Genomic DNA, 15,390 nt, shown 5'->3' on the forward strand with positions numbered 1-15,390 from the left:
GTATAAAAATTGGAATATATTACCTATGTTAGAAAGCTATTAAAAGGATGAAAAGAAATTAATGTTAAGTGTTCCACCTAGCACAGCACAGGAACTTAAAACACATCTTCTCATTTGTACTTTTCCCTTTAGAAGAAACAAACTCTAGGAAAAAAAAAAACAAACTTGAGCTGGAAAAACTGAAACCAGCTTCCCACACCATGGGAATAAATGCCCCAAAATATAAAACCCACTGAACACAATTGAGAAACTTAATGCTCCAAAGTCAGCTGATGCAAGGGCCATACTTGCCACGTGCCAGCCCTTGGTGCCCAAGTGTCACTGCGGAACTACAGCCATGTGAAATGGGAACCAACTGGTGCATGATTGTGGGGTGGTGCTTCCCAAAACTGGATAAGGGCCCCAGCTCAGCAGGACAGACCGAGTCGCTGCTAACAGCCTTCTGCCTTCCGCCCTCTCCCACTCCCTGTCAAAAGCCTGGCCTCGCCTAGAGCTCCACCAATGGAAGAAAAACAAACACCAACAACATAAAAAACAATCTGGGCGCCTTCAACCAGCTCAGCCTCAACTGGAATCTAAGCAAGGAGCCTAACTGGCTTCAGCCAACAACTGTAAGAGCCTGGGCCTGCAAAGCTGAAGCCCACCCGCCAGGTCACCTTTGGATGTGAGGCTGCAAGGGCTCCCGGAAAGGGACCTGGGGGCAACAGACAGGCCCAATGCTGCCCCCTGGGAGCCTTGCGATCTTGGGAAAACTATTTAACATCTTTGAACCTGTGCTGGCTCGTCTATATAAAATGAGGATAAAAATCAATTACCTCACAGGGGTGCTGTGACAACTACATAAGCTAAAGCACATGGCAGAGCCTGGCAGTTAGCAAGCGGTAAGCACAGGGTGGCTTCCAGAAGGAATCATTTCTCACTCAAACACTCAATAAGCAGATTTGGGGATAGCAATTTTTTTATCCTCTTTGAAGGTGCAAAAACTGTTAGACCACTCACCTATACATCACAAAAACCATAAACTCCAAAGTTCGCCTCAGATAAACACTAGTACATCTAAGCTTATTCTCCCAGCAGCAGTGAAGTGAATGCCCTAAAATGAGGAAGATGCTGTGGAATTAGTTTGATTCCAATACTCCCCCGGGTGTCCTCAAATCAAAAAGCCGTTACTAGACAAACATCTGTTTATTAACAAGCAATGCTGTAGCAATAACAGAACTTTAAAAGTGAACCCCAAACAACACTTAGAATATAACCACCTTATGAAATCAACTTTTTTATATTCTTTTCAGCCTTTGCTCATGAATATCCATCTTTTGTAAAATTACAGTAACTTAAGTGAATTTGCATATTCCATTGCTTCCCCTAATATTATATCTTAAATATTTTTCATGTTGTGGCAGAATTACACATAATTATCACTTAAAATGACTGCACCAAATTCACTGTAGTCACTCACAGTCAATTATTTAACCATTTCTCTACTGAGCATTTATGGATTCAGTGTGCTCTAGAGAAAAGCATAAAGGCTTTAGAATCAGAAAGACCAGGTTTGAATTCTGCCTTCTTTTAGCTTCTCAGTCACACAAAGCCCACGAGCAAGTCATTTAATCTCTTCAACCTCAGCTTCCTCATCTGTGAAATACCTTCATTGAAAACACTGCAAGAAACCAATGATAACAAACATTAAATAAAATTCCCCTGTTCTCAATTTTGCATAATTACATACAATGTAGCAATAAGCACCTTCATGCACAGAGCCTTTTCCTTCCACTGGACTAGTTCCTCAGGCTAAATTTTCCCAAAATAGATTATAGGGCTCAAGAGTAATATTATTTTGATGACTATCAAAATCTCTTTCCAAATGGCCTTCAAGAAGATTATAAAAATTTACACTGCCCAGCCCGCCATCTGGTCAGACTTTTGGAAGGCATGGCCAGGACGTGCAGAGGTATGAGAGCAGAGAGCATTCAATCCAGTAAGCAGGAGACTATACCACCACGCAGATGAACCCCTGCACTTAACACTTACCAGACATCCCCACCCATCATAGCCAAACTTATCCCAATGGCCGTCGGTGCGGTCAGGCCCCACCTTGCGCACAGCCAGCACCACGGAGAGTGGCTGCAACACCCACTTCAGCCCGCTGAGCACAGTCCTCGGCCACTTCCACTGACCCGCAGCCCACCGTGGTTCCTGCTCTCCTGCCTGGTTGTCAACACACCCTTTGCCCCCCTTTGCAGCCTCACCTTTCCCTCATTACTGCATGCTCCCACCCTGATTGTAAGCTCTAGCTCCCTCCAGCTATGCTATCTCTAGCTACTTTTCTAACAATAACAGCCACTGGCTGAAGACCTGTGTTCCAGGCACTGCCCTAGCACATTATTTAATCCTCACTACAACCCTGTGAGATAAATATGATTTTTCCCTTTCTAGAAACAAAGCAATCTAAATTTACAGGTTTCATTTCTTAACCATAATACTTTTATTCAATCAACAAATATTTATTAAGTGCTTACCATCTTGACAGGTTCAGTGCTGAGTACTTGGAATAGAGTAGAGGAGCCACTCATGTTAAGCAAGTACACAAATAAAATACACAATTGCCAACAGTCATAAAATCCACAGTGGAAAAGACTGGCCACTGAGCACTTGCTGTAAGAGAGAATAATGGGAGTCTCTAATGAGTTGAGATAGGAAATTAGGCATTGCCTCTCTACTGAAGTCACATTAAAGCTGAGACATGAAGGTCGAGGGTCCTGCCATCCAAAGAGAGAAAAAGGTATTGCAGGCAGAAGAAGGTGCACGAGGGATGGCCCTAAGGTGTGGTGTGGTAAAAGCAGCCTGTGTAGCCGGAGCACAGCCCATGACGGGAGGGAGGCACAGCTGATCTGCAACTGACAGAAGAAACAGCTGACCACACAGGGCAGGGGCTCATGGACCATGGCAAGAAGTTAGGGATCTCATTGCAGTATCAAAGAAACATCATCAAAGGATGAGGAGAAACTGAAAACTGATGGGGCAGAACGTAGGGAGTTGGCTATAACAGACAGATCTTCAGATTAGGGTAGACGCCAGCATTTACTGAGTACTAACTATGTGCCAGGCATCATGCTAGGCGCTTTCCACACCGTAAGTCATGTAATCCTCATAACAACTCCGAATGAAACACAGAATTAGCCCCATTTACAGATGAGGTTCTGGAAGCAATGTAATTAACCAAGGTCACAGGTCCATTAGAGCCAGAGCCAGACCTAAAACCCAACTCTGGTCATTCCCAAGTCCATGTATGCAAATACCACGGTGCTTCTGAAGCCTCAGGGCCACAAGCATGGGGTGGAAGCAGAGGATGAGGGAGCTCGCCTCTGGCAATATGTAACCCACAACAGAGGGGTTACAAGGCAAATTTGAGGGTGCAAACCTTCTAGCCATTCCACAGATGAACACTAAATTTGACCAGATACCTCAGCCAAGACCAAAAATTTTCAAGAGAAAGGAATACGGGCCTTGATACAAGAATTCCAGCACCTCAGGGCAAGTGGGTAATGAGACTGGAGCAGCAGAATTTGCACTAAGGAAATAATCACAGAGCTGTAAAGATGTATATGCCAGGATATTCATCACAGCTTTGTTTATAATAGTGAAAAATTAGAAAAACCTGAACGTCCCACAGTAAGAGAGTGTATAAATTATGGGTCAGTCCATCCCTTTTAATGCAAGTCTTTATGAACTATTAGACAGTCATTTAATAATGCTATCCACCAGCATTAACAAAGATGAAACTCAACTCAAGGAACACTTCCTCCAGGGAGGATTCCCCAGATCCTCCAGGCCAGGTTCAGAGCCCCTCCTCGGTGTCCCAAAGCAGCCTGTACTTACCTCTGTCACTGCACTATTTTCCTATCCACCTCCCCAACTAGACTGTGATCCTCCTCATAGGGAGGCTTACCTGATCTTAAACTCCTACAGATTCCCTAGCCCTCACTCAGCACACAGCCTCGCACAGGACATGTATCTAAAAATACTTACTGATGAATGGATGAACTCTTGAACAAACCCAGGAAGAGGCCAATGTCTTGCTAGACCTTAGCTACTAGACCCTGATGTTCAGTTTTCCATCATCTAAGACTAAAAGAAGAATCATGAGTTTGCCCTTTAAATCAAAAGTGTTCCAGCCCCCTCTTTAATATGCATGCTGACTTTAAAATTTTCATCAGATGCCAAGTGCACTCCCTCCTCAGCATCCCACAGAAAGTTCAGACTACCTCTACGAAACATCATGCATTTAACAGCTCAGGCTAAAATGAAAGCTTTCAGTGACTTATAAAGACTTGAAAGGGAGACACTGAAAACACCATGGTCATTTCAATTTCAACTGCAAAATTTGCTCTTAAATGCTACAAAAAAAATATTAATGCCAAAAAAAAACGTAACAGCATCTGAAGGACCATAGTCATTAAGAAAAAACATAAATTGTAAAACATATTGGTATAGACGACTCTCTCTCACCTCCAAGGAAAACAGTATTTAGGTCATTAAGAACACATCTGAGCAAGGGAAACTTGAATCACATGGCAGAGTAGGAAAAAATAATAAATATAACAGTAACAGTGTGAAGGAGAAAGAACTAACATGTAGAATGGACTCTGCTAGGCATATGTGCTTCAATATATTCATTCATTTAATCTTCACAACAGCCCTATGAAGTACAAACTACTCTCATGTCCATTTTAAAGACAAAGAAGGTACAGAGAGGTTAAGTGACTGGCCCGGGTCACCCAGCTGAAGTGGACAAGCAGCAGTCTGGCTCCAGAGGCTATGGTCCTTGAGCAGCCATGGACTGCCTTTGAGAAAGAGTTTTCCCATGTCATATCCCTGGGCCCCAGTTTCTCCAAAATATAATAAAGATGGTTGGCTTCAATTCTAAGATTCCTCTCAGTTCAAAAGGCAGTCAATAAAAAGTGAAACCAAAACTCTTAAGATTTGTTAAATTTCTCCATCTAGAAATAAAACTCAAAACTGTGCCCTTCAAAACTTAAACAACTGAATCTTGCAGCACTGCTCTAACATCTAAAGTGCCCAGCTCAAAGCAAGAGCTCAATAAACAGGAGTTATTATTATTCTTATGATAACATGGGAACAACCATTTAATAGCAGAGCACATTTTAATTATACACAATGTTGAATAATCAAATCTCATTTGTTTGAGGCCTCAGACCCCACAGCATAGATCGAGTTGTACAGTTGAAATTATAACAACTCAAAGCTCAGAAATTACTTGTTTCCATTAGAGATCTGACAAGTCATTTCTTCAATTGGTCACTGGTGGTTTGCAGATAACTATTAGCAGTAATGAGTATTCTAAATTAAATCCAGAGACAGTACCGTTCTGATCTGCAAAGACAACTGTGAAGAGAGAGATGTAATTGTGGAATGTCCTTCTGTGTCCTCCATCTTCCCTCTGATAAATATCTCCTGTGTCTTTTGTAGTACGGATTTCATTTGGTTACAAATGAAGAAGGGCCTAATTCCTCCCATGATAAATGAGAGCACTGAACAGGTAACGTGTTAAGGAGAACTGGAATTGGGAAAATAACCTTACTTTCCTGTCACTTGATAGCAAACACCCTCCACTAACAAATGAAAGACATAATGTTGGAAAACATGCGTTAAGGCCAAATCTAACACCAAGTCATTCACTCTCAGACAATTACCACACAGCACTGGGTACAGGCTGCTCACGTGTCCTTCAAGAGCAGCCAAGAGAAGCCTACAAAAGGCAGGAAGTGGCACAGAGTGGTGGAAGGAATGGCTCTGGAGTCATTAAAACTGGGATTCAAATCCCAGCTCTGCCATGCGGATATTACGTCTCTCCTGGTCTTAAGATTCTTTATCTGTAGAATGGAGATAATACAAAATACCTCAGAGAGTTACATCAAGGATTAAGTGGGGACCACAAATAATGTGCCTTACACGACAGGAAAGCCCTTGACAAGCATTAGCTCTTCTCATCTGTGCAGTATGTTAACACCCTGAACCAGAAATACACCACAAACTCCCCAAAGTTAGAAATTGCTGATCCGCGCAGAATCCCTAACTGGCCCGTGTATGAAAAGGCCGACGGTGGGTGTGTAACATTGCCCACGAGACACAGCCTTCTTCCTAACTCAGTCATTATCCAGCTTCGACACTGCTCAAGAAACACAGCTCCGTCCTGGGTCTGCAGGACAGAGGCAGCAGACGTGACTGGTTAGGGACAGTAATGTGGTATCTCCACTTACATTTTCAAAGTCCTTCATGTTCCTGGCTCTGGTGGGAGACACGGTTTCTTCTGACACAGTTGGGAGCACTATAAAAAAGGTAAAGAGACACAGGAAGACATCATGGTATGCAAATTTCCCAGCATGCCTACTGGGGAATAGAGTCCAGAGAAGAAAAAAATATGAATATACTGTCCCACGGCACATTCTGCTCATACTTTCTATCTGTTAGGATTTGCTGGCTGGAGTCTGGGGAAATCTCTAAACCACTGTATTTCAATTATTTACAAATTACTTAAACCAGCCCCAGTCAGAGATGAATCCAGAACACACGCTGGGCATGCAGCAACACAGAAGTGTCCTGACCTGTGCTTCCTTTCCGCTGGTCACCACATTTTTGTGCTGAACAGGTATCATCTTCACATACTGGCAATCACAACAAAGACCTGATGGCAGGTGTTAGCAACCCTTTTCTTAAAACGCCAGACAAGAAATATTTTCAGCTTTGTAGGCCCTCCACAAAGCCTAAAATCTGTCACAACTACTCAACTCTTCTGTTGCAGCACAAAAACAGCCACAGACAATTCATAAACAGAGAAAAAGCAGCTGTGTGCCAGTAAGTTTACTTTCAGAAGCAGACAGCGGGTTAAAAACTACTAACGCCTGCTTTAGAGTGATTAAAGACTTTGCCAATACCCAAATCTTTCCACAGCTCCTTCCATTCAACAAACATTTAAGACACCCCTGCTCTTTGCCAAGCACCATGCCAAGTGCTGGGGAAACCGTGAAAGACACGGTGACCCCGCTCCCAAGAGGTTCCCAATCTTGCAGGAAAGGAAGAGATGGAAACAAACTGTTACCATGCTAAGCGAAGTGCTTGGACCTTTATAGGGGTTTAGCAAATGGTGTTGAGTGAATGAATAAATTCATTCTTCTAAGAAATATGCATTAAGGGCCTACTCTCTGCTAGGCACCGTTCTGGTAAGGCTACATGGGAAACAAAACAAACAAAGGGAGCTGATCCTCTAGAAAGAGGATTCTGATACTCTAGAAAGAGAAAGTTGATACTCTATTCTAGAAAAAAAGGGCAATTACAGAGTACGTTAAAGAGTGATAATGAGATGGAGACAAAGAAAGTGGAGAAGGATATGATATACCAAGGGTGGGGTGAGAATTCAATTTTAAATAAGGTGGTTAAATTAGGAAGGTCTCACTGACCAGCAGCCTGGCAGGAAGGTGACATCCCGGCAGGGGAAGAGAAGAGCAACGGGAGAAGACTGAAGGGGGGAGCATGCCTGGTGGATCTGAGGACCAGCCAAGAGGCCAACGACTGGATGAGCAAGACACAAAAGGACAGGAGAAACGGAGGTAAGCAGGGTACTGGGGGACAGGCTGCACCTGGCCCTGTAGGCTCTTCTTGGGACCCGGAGTCTGAGCTAAGGAGTAACATGATCAGACTTAGCTTTCTACGTCCCTCTGGCTGCCTCACTGAGAACAGACTGCAAGGCACTTAGCAACAAGGAGAGCGGTCAGGAGAATACTGGGATAATCCAGGCCAGAGAACACAGTGGCTTAGGCCAGGTGACAGGCATGTAAGTGGGTGAGGAGGTCTGCCTCGGGGTAGCCAACAGGGACAAATGAGGTGAAGGGAAATATATAAGGTTCAGAGAGCAGCGTGCACCCACAGCAGCCTGAGGGGAGCCAGGAAGGCAGCGAGCTCTCAACTAGGCCTTGAAGACACAGCAGGCAGCTGAGGACAAGGAAGAAGGGGCTCCCCCACCAAGGCCAGAGGCGGGAGTGGCATGGTGCTCAAGACACCACCCAGCAGAAAAGAGCTCAAGAGCTGGGCAGGGGCAGACTTAGGGTGCACAGTTTTGTTTGCCTGTTTCCCAAATAGGCCATACTCTGTCACCTGTGTCTATGTTCCCGTCCACATCCCACTCTTTCTTCCAGTCTCAGCTCCATACCAGTTTTGGGGAAAATCTTGCCTGACCCACTTCCTCTAGACCAAGCTAAATCTCCCTTTTCCCTCAAGGCACCTTTTACTTCTTTGCTCATTACAATGAGCACAGGATTCATCATAATAATTCTTTGTTTAATTGTCTCTAGGCTTGATCATAACCATGTTCAAGATTGGCTCCTGGTGCTTAGTCCAGAGCCTGTACACTGTGAACTGAATTAAGGAGCAGGCCTATTAATTTACTGCTTCTAACTGTCTGTGGGCAGGAAGAATAAAAACCAGAATTGCTGGACTTTGCTTTTAAAGTGAAAAGTTAGTAGGTTCTGAAAGAAAACCTGAGAGTGGCCCAGAAGTTTAAGCATTCTCCAGAAATAAACCCTGTGACAATTACACTGTCTGCTCTAAAAACTTCTTCCTTTTGCACATCTCACCACTTTGAAGAAGAGAAAAAACACACGTCAAAATCTCTCTAAGCTATTTCAGCAAGGCAAATTATTAGCCCTTCCCACAGAATACTTATGATAGCATTCAGTTTTTTCAGAAACAAAAATTAGGAAGAATGCTTAGCAAAAGTCCAGCTTAAACACAACAGACTGTTTATGTACTCAGCACCGTCTCCTGTGGTCTAACCAACTGTTTGTCCCAAAGGGCAGGCCCGGGTAGGAATGCTGGGCTGCAGCCGGCAAATGGAGTACAGCCGCCTGCCAGGAAGGCCTTGGCACACCAAAGTCCAGACAGTGGCGCTCCACGGCCTCCAGCCACTTGGCAGCAGTGACCAGGAGATCCTCCGTGCCAGGCCTAGTCACCATGCGACATCCAGCCTCCATGCACCTCTTGGTTCAGCAAATACTGGCCGAATCCCTACAAGCTTGGTAGCAAGAAAGAAAACTCATGAAATAAGGCCTAAAAGACATCAATTCCTCTGGTCCAGTGTGAATAGCAAAGCAATACATATACAAAATACTGAGCACCTCCTGGCAGCAGCTGGCCTTGCCAGGGGAGGCTCCAGGTCCCAGAGACATCCAAGCTCAGTCCCAGGCTCAAGGCCTCAAGGCCCTCTAGGTCTAGGGCTCCGTCCCTTGTTCTTACTCAAGAGAATGGCCTGCTTTGTGTTCTTACCATCATTTCCCAAACCAGCAATGGGGCTGACGCCATCTAAGTCCTCTGGTAAAGCAGGAACAAGGCCACTAGGAGAGAACATGTGTGAGAAGAGATGAGTTAGTGTTTAAACAGCGGACTGCTGAGACTGCCTGGACTGCACATGACAACTGTCAGGCCTTGGCCAACAAGGCGTACACAGCTGAGAGCCACCTGGGAGGCATGAAGCACAGAGGTCAAGACCTCAGGCTCTGGGGCTCTAACACTTAGAAGCTGGGTGACCGTCAATGAAGTCGGTCATTCATGAATGCATTCATTCAAACATCGAGGTTTCTGTGCGCCATACATGCACCAGCTGCAGAGGCCGTGTGGCAAATAGAAGCTACTTATGTCTCTGAGTCTCACTTTCTTCATCTGTTACATGAGGATACCAACCTCTACCTGTAGAAATTAAATGAGTTGATGTATATAAACACTCCGCACATATTAAGTACTCAAAAAATGTCGCCTATTGTTTTTCTTGTCGTTACTACTATTAGCATTTATTAATACGCCTATTGCAATCAAAAATTAACTCTCCAGCAATCAAGCACCCATTCAGATGCTTTGAGGATGTTAAACAACAATGCAAAACTCACTGATCCAGGAAGTTTCACTAACTGAATTATAAAAACAGGTTCGGTTGAGAATCTGGACACCTTGATAGAAAAACTAAATCAAAACAGGAGGTGTGGTTGCCACAAAAGGCACTACCCTGAATTCTCTTCTAAGCTCTGCCACATACGTCTCCAAGCCTGCTGTCATCATCTTTACATGGAAAACAGCTACTTTGAGTGACTGCCAGTCAAATGAGACCCAAAGTGCCCAGCATGGTACCTGGTATATTGTAAGTACTCCATAAATGACAGCAAATATCACTGTCACCTTGAAACATACAGTACTTTATAATTTATAAAAGATTTACCATCATGAGAACTTCCTGATTACCCGAGGGTCTATGCATTTTTCACAGGAAGACACTAAGGCCCAGATAACCGCAGTGGCCTAGCCAGAGCCACAGGGCAGTTAGGTGGCAAACCAAGTCCAAAATCTAAGCATTTAGGTCTAACCCCAGTAATTCTTTCTTGTCCCAAGCTGTAACTAGGAGTTGATGGAAGCTTAGCTTGACTTCTTGGCAGTTTGCTCTTTCCATGCATCCAAATTCAAAACCATTCTCTTCCTAGGATAATTTTGCCTGATCACAAACCTCTAGAGTTGGAATGAACCTTCAAAATCAGAACCAAGGAAAAAATTAGATATCATAAAATCCCCACATCAGGAGAATTAGATAAAATGTGTCTGCTATAAAGATAACTGGGGGAAAAAAGCACGTAGAATATGCCCTCAATTATGAAGAAACATACATGAATACTAAAGTCACCTCAAATCCTTCTTGGAAACTGGGTGTACTACAGACAAAGGAAATACTAAAAGTCATCATTTATAGGGAAATGAGTGATATTTTCCTTCTTTTTAATTTTCTGTATTTCTCAACTTCTAGTATCATTCGAAGGACAAACTCCAACTTCTAAACTGAATTTTAAAAATTAAAATTCAAGTTCTTCAACCACTACCTTTTGCAGATGGTGGCCCAGAGGCCCAAGATCACACACCAGGTTGCTTGTCAAACTTAGCCTGCAGTCTGGTTTCTACATTCCCAATCTGGGGTTCTCTCCTGCACAGCCATTTACTACCACCACTGGCTTAAATGGTCCATCAATTACTCAAGCCAAGATCAACTGCAGCTGAAAACTACATGGCGGGCAAAGCCAAAGAATTTCATCTTAGACATCTAAGTTCCAACAGGCAAACACTTAAGTTTGAAAAACGACATCCCATTTAATATTTGACATCCCGACTCTTGGATGAAACCACTATTTAATTTAGAAATTCCTGCCTGCATCCTGCCAAATTTCCACTTGGGCTTTACTGACCCACTTTTAAAAGGCTGTGAAACTGTCATCTGCACTCTGTATTCGCTTCCAGCCACACCTCCAGCTTTAAGGAGCTCCCACTTCCCATTCTGATCATTCACTTGTAGCCTTAGAACTAAGGCTGGGGCTTTATGGATTAAATATGGAATACTAAATATGGAGCCTGTATTTACATGGTATATTTACATCTTTTCAAACAGATACTGAACGAAACTGATTCATTCCACAAATATTTGTTGAGCCTCTACTATGGACCAGACATGGTTCTAAGTCTAAAGATATAGTCGGGAAAAAGCTAGCAGTGTTAGGCTTACACTTAATCGCTGGGAGTGCTCACCTCAAACCTCACAGCCTCATAGCCAGGCAGGGACCCAAGATCAGCCTTGGATCAAGCCTTTGAGCCTTTTAAGGCTTTTTAAGCTATTATGTCACCAGAAATTTCATTCCACCATCTCCTTTCTTGACCTCCTTCTCCAAAAGCCCGTGAAGGCATTCTTTACCTGATAAAGTACAACTGATAGGAAAACATTTCTTTTTTGGCCTAACCAGACAGCAAGCACCTAATGGCCGCGTGCTGGAGGAACCCACCAGTGAACAAGCCTGGGTCCAGGCCTCAGGAAGAGTTAGGGAGCAGCAGAAACCTGGACATGAAAACAAGAGGATGAACCAGGTTGTGGGCACAGAGGATTTTGTCCAGGAAACAGTGCAACACTCTAGCAATAAAACAAAAATAGCTAATATTTCATGCATCCCTCAGTAGGTGCTAGGCATGAAACACATACAGTCTTGCTTCAACCACATAGTCAACAAATAGGTATTTATTAATGAAGAGAAGCTGAGGCTCAGAGGATTAAGGGAATTACTCAAGCAACACAGGGAATAACTGGCTGGAGTGGGATTCAGGCTGTCATCCTGAGTACAAAGCCCAGGGTCCTTCCACACCACTAGGCAGGGCTTAATAAAGAGCCTTATGGTGGGCAAGGTTCCTGGACCGGGATCTGAGCCCAAATCCCACTAGGCTGGGGCTCTCTGGGGCACCCACAGGTGATCAGGTTTGGAGAAGACACATATTCACCACTTCAACAAAAGTCTGAGGACAAACTGGACTCCAGTCTCTAAAACTGAGGCTTGGAAATTATGAATCACAAGAGTGCTTATGTTAGGATAAAAAGAGGTGATCTTATTCTAGGGATTTTTTTCTCTTCCATTATGACTACCCAGCAAAGAACCTGTCTCAGGACAAATTCTGTCACTCATTGAGGGCCAGTTTGAGTGCCAACAGCTCCCCAAATCCCCACAGAATCATCTCAGAATCGGTTCAGAGAACTAGTGGGAAGGCACAGTTCTCTGAGAACTAGGGCACTGAGAGCTAGGCTCTTGAGTCAGTAAGCCTAGATTTAAATCCTTGCTCAATTATGTATTTTTTGTGGTATCCCGGGCCATCCATTTCACTTTTCAGAGCCTCAGCATCCTCACCTGTAAAAAGGGGATAATACTGTCACCTCAAAGGATGATTGATTTTTCAGTGATTTAACAAACTGTTATGTGCCAGATGCCAGGCTAGGAACTGGGGTTACAAAGATGAACCAAAGGTAACCCCTGCTCTCAAAAAGGTCACAGTCTAACCAGGGAGGTTAGACTGTTTACAGTGGTACCTGTGCCGTCCAGGACAGGAGCCACTAAATTACATGTACCTATCAATCACTTTCAGTACAGTTAATCCCAATCGAGAAGTGCTGTAAATAACAAATTACATTCTGGATTTCAAAGACTTGGGAAGATAAAAAAGAAAATATTTCATTAATAACTTTATTGTTTATATGGGGAGGAGACAGAGGTAGAGGGAGGGCAGAGGTGGCAAGCAAGGTAAATGGGGCCAGCTTATCAAGGGCCTTAGAAGCATATTAAAGAACTTCATCCCGAGGGTGAATAGGAGCCAGGGAGGGTCTGGAGCAGGTGATGAGATGACCAATTACAGGAATGTATGCGGCACCTGAGACCTGCAAAGGCGGAGAGAGGAGGAAACAGACAGTACTTGCTCACGTGTTGAGTTGCTACCCTGTGTCAGACATCAGCCTAAACCCTTTGAGACTCACCTGTTTTTCAGATGACGAAAACTGAGGCTCACAGAGGGTAACCTGCCCAAAGTCACAACACTGTTAAGCAGCAGAATTGGAATTGAAACCCAGCTAGGTCTGGGTCCCAAAGCAAGTGGTACTAAGGTAAGAGGAGCTGAGAGAAGAATAATGGACTTTATCTTAATGGCAACAAGAAGCATTAAGTAAACAAAGAAGCAGACAGCTAACCAGATTTACGTTTTAAAAAGAGCCTTCAAACTGTAGTATAAAGGACTATTAGAGGAGTGGAGGAAACCAGGGCGACCCAGGGGAGCAGTCACAGCCCATCATACTGGGGCAGTGGTAGGAAAATGAAGAGAAAGGATGATGAACTGACCCAATTAAACAGAAGCTGCAGAGGGCCTTGCTCTGTGCCTGATACAGAGAGGGGCTCTCAACAAACAGAGCAACCACCTAGCCAGGTTTGCTCAGGAGAAGACCAGTTTACAACTGCTGTCCAGGCATAAGTATCTGTTGTGCCCATTATACTCTTAAAAACCAGTTTGCACAATAAATAACACGGTCACCCTTTCAGTTGGGGTCTGTTGACTAAAAGCAGCAGCCATCGGGAGCAGACCTGGGTAAACACTGGATATTCTCACTCGGGACTCTACTCCATGACCGTCTACCCACCTTTCAAGCAGAAGCCCAGGACAGCCAAAGGCCCCAGGCCCTAAGTAGTCTAGGGCTCTGTCAGGCCTTCCTACCAGGAGACCCCAGGCCTCACCAGCAGTACCGACTCCAACCGCCTCAGGACAGGCCCAGGGGGAGGCCGCTCTCTAGCCCCACTCTCCGACTTCCATTACTATTGATGATTATCTTGATGGTAATCACAGTACAATGACAACACAAAATCACTTTTTAAGCACTACTCTTGCCAAGCGGACTTCTGCGAAGGCATCTTCTCGTTTAATCCTCACCCCAACTCTGATGGGCGGATACTACTATCAGCCCCATTTTACAGATGGGAAAGCAGGTTAAACCACTTCACCAAAATCACACAGCTGGTTAATTTAAAGGGCTTGATTTCGAACCAATTCTGTTTCACTACAGCCGGGGTTCCTAACCCCTGCACCCTACCGCCTCGGTCTCGTGGCCACTCTGTGACCCCGTAAGCGAAGTCTGGACTTACCAGCCACGCTCCCCGTAATGAAAGCAAACCCGAATCCAGAATGAACCGCCAAGTCCCTCAGGCCCCCGACCCTCGGCCAGCCCCCACCAACGGCACACTCCAAGGGGCTCTCCTCCCGCTCCTTCAGAAAACCCCTCACCTGCCCGTCACACCCTCTGCACGCTGTGTCCCGAAACACCGGGGCAGGCGGGACGCAAGTCAGGACCCCCAATCCCCAGCCAGTGTCGGCGGACGGGGACCCGAAGACCCCTCCCCCAGGGGCCCACCCAACGCTGCCCCTGTCCGAACGCCCTCAAACGCCCTCAAGGGTTTACCGCGACCCTGCAGAGCCCCGGCCGCACCTGCAGCCGCGGAGCGGCGTGGGGAGGGTGACGTCCTCTTCCAGCACCGAGTCCATCACGGCCGCAGAGGAGGCGGTGGCGCTCGCGTCCGTGGCGGCGGCACCACCGGCTCCCCTCCCTGTCGCGACCCGCCCGGCTCCCCAGGTCCCCGCCCCCTCCAGCCCAGGTCTTGTTCGGACTCTGGCGGCGCCGCTGGAATTCAAACCGCAGCCTCCGCCATCTTTCCCGGCGCTTCTTCCTACGGAAACGAGGCGTGGTCACCCAGGCGCGCGCGGTGAAGCCAGCAGGCCGGGGCCGGGATCCGGGCAGGGAAGCGCGGGCGGGCGCCATCTTGACTAAGGGCAGAGCGTCGCCCTGGGGCCGACAAGACCGAAGAAAAAGCGACTGGCTACCATTTTTTTGTGAGGGTGCTCAGGTGAGGCCGGGGAGGCGCCATCTTTGTTAAGGGCGACCGCCGACCTCGGTCCGTTAATTTAAGCGGGAGATGGGCGTCTTGCCCCTTACGGACC

At 45.6% G+C, this 15,390-nt stretch overlaps 1 protein-coding gene across 1 annotated transcript in view; it reads right to left on the reverse strand.

Annotated features, from left to right (window-relative positions):
* CDK5RAP2 (CDK5 regulatory subunit associated protein 2) overlaps window positions 1–15,134 on the reverse strand; it is a 192,956-nt gene extending 177,822 nt beyond the window's left edge. The window contains exons 1-3 of the mRNA XM_036915502.2: window positions 14,882–15,134; window positions 9,340–9,407; window positions 6,282–6,349 (exon numbers count right to left, since the gene is read on the reverse strand). Coding sequence (XP_036771397.2) covers window positions 6,282–6,349; window positions 9,340–9,407; window positions 14,882–14,937 — 192 coding nt within the window. The 5' untranslated portion in view covers window positions 14,938–15,134. The remainder of the gene's footprint in view (window positions 1–6,281; window positions 6,350–9,339; window positions 9,408–14,881) is intronic.
* Between the last annotated feature and the right edge of the window lie 256 nt (window positions 15,135–15,390).

This window comes from Manis pentadactyla, chromosome 3, assembly GCF_030020395.1.
Source record: "Manis pentadactyla isolate mManPen7 chromosome 3, mManPen7.hap1, whole genome shotgun sequence".
In the NCBI taxonomy this organism is placed as follows: Eukaryota; Metazoa; Chordata; class Mammalia; order Pholidota; family Manidae; genus Manis; species Manis pentadactyla.